A 10,420-nucleotide genomic window follows, 5' to 3' on the forward strand; every position below is an offset into this window, starting at 1 on the left:
TTAGACGGGAAGGTAAGTGCGGCAAGGGGGATTTTTCGTGAATTCAGCTGCCAGTTAATCAATAAACCCTCGCGGACTACCTGAAGGCATGCAGCCTGTCCAAGAAAGACCCTCACGTTCGTCGAACTATTTAACCCTTTAGCCCTGGCTTTTTATTTTTACAGAAGAGTATTGATGTGTCTGCTTTGCTAATCCTTACTACCTCAAAAGATCCCAAAGGAGGAAAAAAATTGAGCGGTGATGCAATATCTAGTGGATTTACATTCATGCTGTTACATTACGTCGTCAAAGCTCAGCGGAGATGAAATTAGGAAAATGACTTCTTTTATTCCTACCCCTCGCTAGAATGCACGAAACTTGAACCAACTTCTTATTCGACAGTGCGGAGGTCCTTAAAACAACTTCGAAAATTTGTCTTGAAAACGGTGCTTACCCACCTTAGTTTACCCGACTCGGCATCGACCATAACTTCTGTTGGTCGTCTTCTGTTTCGCGGCTCTCAGTTCCGCAAAAATTTCACAATGATAGTTTTGATGGCAGTGAGGACCACCGAAGAAATACTTCCTCAAGAAAGAGCGGTTTCCGTTTCGTTTCTGAGTGGCTGGAGAATGTTTTTTTTTTTTTCATAGTGCCAAGTGACACTAACAGAGCCGAAAGGGTTAGGTGTTGTCGAATTCGGCTAGCTGAACGCTAGTTCCTGTTACTAACGTACGACATTCATTAGTGCTTAGAGATGTCCGGCCATAATATTTTCGTTCGATGTGTAAATTGAGCTAAGCTTCATGTTACAACGTAAAATAGCTCAACCATGTTTCCTGTTTTTGTAACTTTTTTTTCGTTTCCTCCATGGTATATCTCAGTTGTAAAGTGGATGCTCCTAATGTCATAAAGCCTCTTCGATAAGAAAAAAAATGGTGCACTTAGAATAAAAGGTTTAACTCTTCCGTTATCACGCCTATTGAAATCGATCACCGGTGATCGACGTTTTGTATTGTTGATTTTGGCATGTTACAGATGTTTCTCGTAAACCGAACACTATGTAGTAGTTATTCTAGCCACAAAACTTTCAGAATATGTTTGAATTTGCCCGTTTTGGCAACATAGTGAGTCGTGACAGACCCTTTTACGAACAAATGTGCGTGTGTTCACAAAATGCACATAGCTAGTGAACTTGACAAAAGTGATTGCCTCTCGTATTTGTGCTACAGTGACGTCACATCTCTGTAATCAATAGAAGTTTGGAACTCAAATATTATATAACATGTCAGTTTCGGAATCTGAGAGTGCTAAGCAGTAATAATTATTTGAAATTTATGCCAGCTACTCAATAGACAGCTGTTACAGGAGTAAGAAAAAATTTATTCTACAAAATAATATTTCTGACCATCCGCCGCATGTAGACAGTGTGAAGGTGACCTTCTCAGACAGTTTCCAGCAGCTTTGACTTCGCTTGTATTGTTATATGAAACACAGAGCCGCGACTAGTGTCACTAGTCGCTCTTATGGCATCGTCGTCAGACACGCATGGGTGCGCATTTGCGCTGAAAAAAGCACACGCTGATCAAAACTGTCTGGCAATGGCACGTAAATTGAATAAAGACAAGCTTAGAGGACGATCAAGGATGACAGCATCACAAATTCAAAATTTTTGGCTATAATTTTTGGTGTCATCCTGTGACATCAGTAGCCATTCATGAGTTTGTTTCGTTTACAGCCTCAAGTCGTCTCTTCTGCCGCAAATACGTAGCTGCTGACCTTTGTGCACAATCTGATAATAGTTACTCTGGTTACTTGTGAGGCCCTCCCGTCACTGGGGCGTACACTACTGGGGAAATTTTACCGTCGGCATCCCGCGTTAGCGGCGAATGATGCAAAAAAGATGATCATAACTTCATTCCCCATATGACGTCCCTATGACATCACAGATTGCCAAAGTTTGACACGTCATCATGACGGCACTGCGCCAACACGTGACATAACGTTACGTAATGACGTCATCATACAGCATCGTAGCTGGGATAAAGGTGTTCCAATCGCGGAGGCAATGTGAAACCAGCTGAAGTGCCTTCGATGTTCGAGGCCTTGCATAAGCACGTAACTTGAAGAAAAATTTTCAAGGATAGCGGGGCAGTATCAATACACTGACAGGGAAGAAAAGTATTGTTCTCAGTTTCTAGTTGTCTTAAGCGAATGCGTATGGGACTGTTTGAATTTTAGTTTTCGTTTGAAACCCGCTACGTGCACTTGAAACACGCTACTTAGGACTCTTTCAAAGAGATAAGGCTTTTTGGGCATAATTAAGGCTGAACTGACATCGTAATCAAAGCAGAACGTGCAGGGTCGGCTATCTGTTCACTTCTATGTCCGATCTGGTTTTACTGCACAATCTACTTCCGCTATCATCACGTGTCAATATTCATATATAACCAATCAGTACTTTCTCACTCCGCAAGTTTTCGACTTGGTTCAACATTTTCTTGCGTAACCCGTTTAAAACTGATGGGCTGCCCCACCTCGCAATGATTTCTTTTTTCAGTATTATGTGGAAACTTCAGCAATGCCACCTTTCTGGTACATTTACCTAAATACGCAGTATTATCTACTTCTCTGACGCAGATACAATAAGACCGAAATAAAGTTCGTAGATGTAATTGGCTTCCGGTCTATGTACCTCAACCATCGACCGGAGAAGATATACGTTCACTGCAGTCCATGCGGATTTACGGGTAACTACAGCCGCTTGCTGGAAGGTATCAACTTCACCTTCATATCTACTGCTTTTCCCAAGGAGATTTTCAACATTTCAATACAGGTAATTCCATTTGCTCCTTTTAGTGACTCTGTCTCTGCAACCACGGCCTTTTTTATCTCACAGTTGTGCGCGGATCCCTGATGCCGTACTCCTGGGCTGATCTTTACAACGAAAATTGCTGGAGCGAAACCTGTCGATACAATTGTTCTATCGGATGCTGCTGTGCCATTTTATTCTACAATACTTTGCTGTAGGCCTATTAGTCATAACTCGGCACATCGCTTGCTGCAGTTCGCAACAGGTCATTAACATCTGTTTGTTATAGCACAGCTTTTTTTTCGGTTAGGGCCTCGCTACTTGTACCGACAGTGACAAGAAACTTATTATGGCATGCGACACCGCATACAGATCTGTGACGAACTACCGCGCTACACGCATTGTCAGCTCTGTTGCTGCTTTCAACGTAGCGGCATTTAGGGCAACTTGTCGGCGTACTTGAAAAATGTTAGCGGTAAAAGTGTGTGATTACTTTCAATATAAGTGTTTCATATTATTTCACCTCTCATTTCAGCGCTGTTTAAAAGAACACTAAAGAGAAGAAAGATTTTTTTTTTTCGCAAGAGTAAATCGCAATTTCACAATAATGAAAGTGGCGCCTCTCATGATCATATGGGGGTTCTCGAGCGTTAGACCCCAATAATTATTCATAACGAGAGTGAGAAATCGCAGAAAGAAGAAAATACATGTGGCAAAGCCATCTCAGTGATAACGCACCAGCTGACCGCGATGTCATAGATATCCCTGGCATCACCTTTCACATACGCAATCGTTTGTCACAGAACACTCTTTCCATTGCGTCCCAAGAAAATATTAGCGATGACATGGCACGTTTCAGAAAATTTCATTTCGTTGAAGTCGAAAGAATATTCAAGGGACATCACCATTTGTTACGTCATACTGGAAGTTTTCTTTCTGAAGTGTCGCGCGAAATTCAAGCATACAGCGGTGGTGTTCATTTTCTCTTACAACAATCAACTTGTAGTGGCAAAATTAGTGAGAATGAAGCTCTCAAATAGTAATTTTCTCCTCCGAATTGATTTAAAGATTTACTTTAGCGTCCCATTGACACAAACGATACTCGCCAGAGTAAGCTTTACATTATGTCGTCCCATCGTTAGCGAAATGGTTTCGCATCACGCAATCGCAAAGGTGAAATCAGTGCAAATCTGTTCGTTCAGTCTCCTACTGAGGTGATGTGACTTTTTTTATGATTCGCGTGGACGTCAGTGCAGTCCTTTAAAAACGTGAGCATTTCTACGAATTCTGAACACGTAAAATGTCCACGGTCCGTTCGTGTGACGCTCTCATAAGACGATCACCACAATGAAGAAATAATGAACCAAATAATAAAAATCACCCAAGTGATTCTATTAGTACTTGGCCCGTAAAGCTCCGAAATCGAATGTATTTGTCATTACACTTGGCATGTGTATTGTAGAAAAAAACACACATGTGAATTGCGTTGAGAGTCGGGCTGCAGATAGGTTCTTCTGCTTACGCTAAAACGTCTTGTGGGCTGATTGTGTGCTGCTAACTTTTTCTTACATGACGTGGACAATTGAGTAGACTGAGGAGCTAGTGTGGAAGCAAGCATCTCAGTCAGTTAACTTATGAGCTAAGCTGTCCGCGGACAAGTTTGGATTTTCATTATTGTCATTTGCCAATCCTACATGGGCTCGTAACCAGTAACTCCGCTTGATATCGGCACAGTTTTTTCTAAAGAGCTGTTTTGGTTGCCTATGGTGCAATCTTGTCTAGCGAACCCTTTACAGGCTCCTCTAAAGTCACTGTAGCTTTCGTTGCAATTCTCTTTCGCTGATGTCAGAGCTATGGTCCCTTGCTCAGCAACTTCTGGTTCAGCAGTGTCAATTGAAGCCGTGGCGGTGCGATTTTGTTTATGGTCTACGGCTAGAGCTACGTACCGAGGACGACCTAGATACTCCACAGCTTCTACAAAGCCGACCCTTATTTGCTGTGTTTCCTTATATGTTGTTATTTTTTGCCATGACGCTCTCTTCTGATTAAAAGTAGGTTGCACGTGTCAGGTATACTGTAGTTACAATGACATTATTCGTGATTAGTTAGTCTTACGAAGGTGTTCGTTTTTATGATGGTGTTATCAACAATATCCATGCATGTGCACTATGAAGAGAGCCCAAGTCACTGCGACATTTGCTGCACTGTCGACATCTCGCTTCTGTATTCCGTATTCCAAGTGACATTTTATCTAAATAGGAGAATCTGCCTACAGCATCAGCCTAAACTGAGGGCAGCTGAAGCAATAACGCTCAGGTAGTTGCAGATGGGCTCCTGCTGGCATCTAGTTAGGGAGTGAGACGGGTCAGAAGTTACTTGCAAAACTCGCCCGGCATGCATTTAGATGAGATACATATGCAATAGATCATGCACTCTGACTTTGTAACTTATACAGGCCCTGTTTATTGCGAGACCGCTTTTTAAAGATTGATAAGTACATCAACTTGCTAAGAACGACATCTGGAGGGCCAGTACGCCCAAGGTAGGCCCAGAAGGCTTTACCTCTCGGCCGTATTCCACAGCTTTAGAAGGGGCTCTGGCTAGAAAGATGAAAGCCGATGCTGCCTAAACAAAGGCGTTCCAGAATGGCCGCCGCTTACAATAGAACCTAACGGTCAGTAATACCTTATGAGATCTTCGTCGAATTGCGCCTGTGTGCTCAGAAGCTCCACACCACGTCACTTCATGCAATCATTGCAGCACCTGCACGCTTCGGTGCGCAGTGTTGCGATTTATCGAAGATGAAAGTAAGCGACTTCCACGAGAAACTACACGGCAAGCCTTTTTAGCACAAAAGCGTTTTATGCCGGGGTACACCACGGCTCTGCTGACGAATTTCCGTCAAGGATATGACTTCGCATGCTATATATACGGAGTGCAAAGAAAAATCCGAAGTAAAAAGTACCTCGGCGAGGTGTCCAAACAGCGTCCTCTTGCTCCGCGGTCCGCGACGCTAACCACTACGCCACACAATGCACGTTGGTCACTTCGCTAAATGGCAATCTATTTGTACACACCATGTACCATTGCCATCCTCAGAACTAAGTAACTTCAGCATGTTTTCGTCATCAGCAGCGAAGTGGCGCGAGGAGAGCGCGTTGGGCACGACGTCATCCTGCACCAACCCTTGCGCTGCTATGCTGGCGCGCCTCCACATGACGTGGTTGAAGTGCGTGTATATATACACCATTTTCCAAACGCGCTCAAGCACTGCCATCTTGTACTGCTAAAGTTGCAGCTTAGTATTCGTATCAAATAAACAAGCAATGGTACAATGAGCTGACATGCATGAGATCGCTTTGCCGGCACGTTCAGCATTTTATGACCACGATCATTTGATATTGTGACATTGAAAATCTACAAAAGAAACGCTTATCAGTCCAAGATGGCAGCGCCCATGAGTCGAAAAGAAAATTGTGTATACATGTTCTCTCACGTGGTCCCTCACTCGCGCTCACGCTTATCTCGGGATGCGAAGCATTTTGTACCTCTTGTGCTTCCCTCGCAAGTTTTGTTTGAAGTTACAGTAGTAATAGAGAGCACAAGGTTCACTTCGCTCGCTGCTGCGGCAACATTGACGAAATGACCCCGCCGCGGTGGTCTAGTGGCTAAGGTACACGGCTGCTGAGCCGCAGGTCGCGGGCTCAAATACCGGCTGCGGCGGCTGCATTTCCGATGGAGCCGGGAATGTTGTAGGCCCGTGTGCTCAAATTTGGGTGCACGCTAAAGAACCCTAGGTGGTCGAGATTTCCGGAGCCCTTTACTACGGCGTCTCTCATAATCATATGGTGGTTTCGGAACGTTAAATCCAGCATATCAATCAATTACCGTTGACGAAAGGAGCGCACTGCTCACACTTGAAGTAAGATTTGTGACAGATGTTCGCTCATGTCCTGTGTATACTTGTGCGTTCGTTTTAAGTGCGGTGCTTCTCTTTATCGCACGATGTCGTGCTTCGCCATCGGTGCCAGACACACCCCCACTGCGCGCATACTAGGCTCGTCTCGTGTCACACCTCGTCTCCCTCGGACGTGGGTGGTGAGTGAATAAGCACTGGAACGCGCGTTCGGAATTTTGTCGAGGGCGTATGTACTAGGCTTTCGCTTGACCTGACACTTAGCTTGACCACTCTTTGACGCATTTACTCGAGTCCCCCTTTCCTCATGAGATGTTGCGGGTGCCAATTTTCGTCTTTCTATGTGAGCAGCGCACCTAAGTGTCCAGCTGTGACATTTGTTAGTCCGCCTTCGTCCCTTGCATGCTCATTTCAAGGATGCTTTCTGCCTGAGGTGTACGTTGCAAGTGTCGTGTTGCTTCCCGTTCCCCGCGTGTCATTGTAATTTGTTGCTGTGGCATTTATTCTTTCGCGGCGAAATATTGCGCAATAAACACTAAACTACCCCTGCAAAGACACATTTCACTTTCGTGTTAAACCGCTTTATAAACATAGGGATGGCCAAGTGTTTTCAAAGGTCGATCGAACAATGAGGCATGCAAGGTTTGCACTTGTCTAAAACGTTTACAGTTCTATAAAGTTTAATTTACCCGCAGGAGCGTTACCATGCCACCGACGTTGTACGCTTGAGAGCGCTGCTTCAGTACGGAGGCATCTACGTGGATAGCGACGTCTTTGTGGTGCAGTCTCTGAGACGCTACCTGCGGTATGAAGCTACCATCAGCTGCGGGCCTGGTGTTAACATGGGAAACATGCTGATGATTTTCCACAAGAACTCGAGGTTCCTCCGGCTCTACCTCAACACCTACCGCCAGTAAGTGGGCACTTTTCACGCCTTTGCACGAAATCGAAGGGCCCTGAACAACCCAGAGGTTGAAATTTAGCTGCCGTGTTGCAGTTGTGCGCGAGTCTTCAGCAATCGCGCAGCCACAATAATTTTTGACTTAAAGGACCTTAGGACCGAGGCTTGTCCGTCCGGTATCCGTCACGAGACGGTACAGCACGTTGCAAAAGATTATCAAAGAGTTAACAATAACAAAGCAAAAAGCGACAACACCATCAAATCACTGTCATTTATTCTCTCCTAAATCAAAGCGTATGACAAAATATTTTACAATAGACTAATGTCAATCATAATTCTGAACAATGTTATGTACCTACACGGACAAACCCTCCGCACTACTGTGTGCCTTCAGCGTATGCTATAAGGACCTTAGGACCCAGCTTTGTAGTCGACTCTCAGTGTCCACTGCGAAGATACTATGCTTAAAAACCTTGTTATAGTCGAAACATATGTGTGTATGTGAAAAGAAGAGAATTGATTAACATCAATTATAATCGTGACAGAACAACATCAACACCTAGAAGGACAAACTCTTTACATTGGTCAGTGACTTGAACGTAGGCATCATGGACCTTTGAACCTAGCTTTGTCGTCAACTCTAAGTGTCCGCTGGGAAGGTACTATGTAGAAAAACCTTGTTATAGTCGAAACTTAGGTGTATATGTGAAGAGAGATTTACAATTGATCAACATCAATCATAATTGTGACTGAACAACATTAACACCTAAAAGGACAAACCCTTTCCATTAGTCGGCGACTTGAACATGGACATTGTGGACCTTCGAACCTAGCTTTGTCGTCAACTTTTTTTGCCACATTCGTCACTTCATGTCACTCAATTTTATCAGTTTAGACAATACACTGGTAATGCCCGGTTACTAACCGATACGACACTCAGAGCTTCACTAACTCTTCATGATTCATTTTGTGGAGACGCGCAGATTCGTTTTGAAAAGGGCCGTAGTAACGTAGCTACACTCGTGTGATTATTCGAAAGCAGCCCCCGCTTCTCTCTCTCTCTCTTTTTCACTGTCCTCCATTCTTCAGCTCACCACTCTTCCTGTTCGAGTGCTCCCCCTCACCGTGAGATGAGCAAGCATGGAGGGGGTGTACGTGCGAGCAGACACATTCATTTCGCGAATCACGTGATCAGGTGCAAATGTCGACGTCGTGATCAACACTAGAAAGCTGGAAAAGAAGGGATTGGTTCTTAGAATTTGGTGCGTGCCCAGGTTTCGTAGCGCAGCAGTCTTTGGCATTATTTATCGGAATGCATTCCGAGGTATCGCAATGCATTCTGAGCGTGCCATGCGTCTGTTGATTGTTGTCTTCCTGTTGTATCACGCAGGCTGAACGACTCAATTTGGTACTACAACGCGGGCGTCCTTCCCACGGTAACTCTGATTGAGCCGCATGCGCACCTCATAAATCGCGAGCGCTACGGCCTGGAGACCCAAATGTACATGCTGGGCGCCCTTTACGAACCACACGCCTACCCGTACTGGCGTAACATCCGCGCCGTCCACTTGTTGGCCTTTCACCGAGGGGAGGCTCCGCTCGACCCCTTGCAGAACGCGGAGCTGAACGAGACCAATATCAGGGACCTGGACAATGTCATGGGACAGATGGCGCGGTCCGTTATTTTCGGCACATCCGACTTCGTACCGCCGGACGCTCCAGTGCTGAGCGTCGCTGAACTCGCCGCCAGGAAAGACCGGGGCGAGGACCTGACAAAAATGCGTCCAGAAAACGCGCGGAGCTTTTTCGAACCAGTCTTGAATAAGGCAAAATAAAGCTTAAGAAGCATGATCTGTGGTGTTGACGCACTTAGTTGGATCTCTTAAGCGTTGAACACTGTTTTAGGGTAGTGCTGTTTCGTTTGGTCTGATCCATCGATGGACCAGGTATTCAACCTCCAGTGGAAGTGAGCGGGCCTGCCACGCTCTTATTTGCACGCACGCACGCGCACGCAGACGCACGCCAGAGCACACACAAATCACCCACATGCGCGCGCGTGCGTGAACGCACGCTTGAATGAACGCAAAACACGCACTTCTGGTGCTACATATGTACCAGGTGAGTAATCGACGCTTAAAGCTGCAGAAACTGGTATTTGAGCTTTGGATCTTTAGTATAAGAGAGGCCCCTGCTCTAGTTGCGGTGCAACAGCTGCATATTCTTAGTGAGGTGTAATAGTATGTCTCAGTATGTCTTCAAATCTATCGAGATGCTTGACGAGTTGTTTACAACGCTAATAGCGTATACTATAGCGACGTCATGGTTCAGACGCCGTATTGAACGTCTCCAGAAATTTGACCACCTGGGTTTATTTAACGTGAACCGATATCAAAGTAAACGGACCTCAGGCAATTTTCCCTCCACTGCTAAAAGCGGCCTTCAAGGCCGGGGTTGCATTCAGTGACCGGCGTGTCAGCCATGGAGCGCCCTAATCACCCAGCATTGCCGCCATAAAAGCGCCGACAAGTGTGGGTAAAAGAAAGTGTTTGGCAGAAAATTATCAGTATTGGTCAGATTAGGCTCTTAGGCATTAGACAAGCTGCTACGGTTCACCCACAACTTCACGTTTGAGTGCCAGAAAATATTGGACATACACCCCAATCTCCTAAGTTATATGCACGCTTGGTCTTGTAATATGCAGAATCAAGGCAACTGCCTTATTTTGGCATCAGGCATAAGGTATAAGAATATTTGTGTCGTGAGTTGCCTAATTTTGGTCATTGATCTTACTACGCCCTACTCTGCGTTCTCCAAA

General features: G+C 45.1%; 1 protein-coding gene across 2 annotated transcripts in view; it reads left to right on the top strand.

The window, feature by feature from the left end:
* LOC119163693 (uncharacterized) overlaps positions 1-10,420 on the top strand; it is a 74,495-nt gene that overhangs the window by 2,832 nt on the left and 61,243 nt on the right. Inside the window, exons 3-5 of one of the 2 annotated variants that reach the window (XM_075873449.1) lie at positions 2,617-2,812; positions 7,400-7,617; positions 8,996-9,443. In XM_075873449.1, coding sequence (XP_075729564.1) covers positions 2,617-2,812; positions 7,400-7,617; positions 8,996-9,440 — 859 coding nt within the window. In that variant the 3' untranslated portion in view covers positions 9,441-9,443. Of the gene's footprint in view, positions 1-2,616; positions 2,813-7,399; positions 7,618-8,995; positions 9,444-10,420 lie in introns of those variants that run through there. The other variant, XM_075873450.1, reaches the window with a different exon arrangement.

Source organism: Rhipicephalus microplus, chromosome 9, assembly GCF_043290135.1.
Source record: "Rhipicephalus microplus isolate Deutch F79 chromosome 9, USDA_Rmic, whole genome shotgun sequence".
Classification (NCBI taxonomy): Eukaryota; Metazoa; Arthropoda; class Arachnida; order Ixodida; family Ixodidae; genus Rhipicephalus; species Rhipicephalus microplus.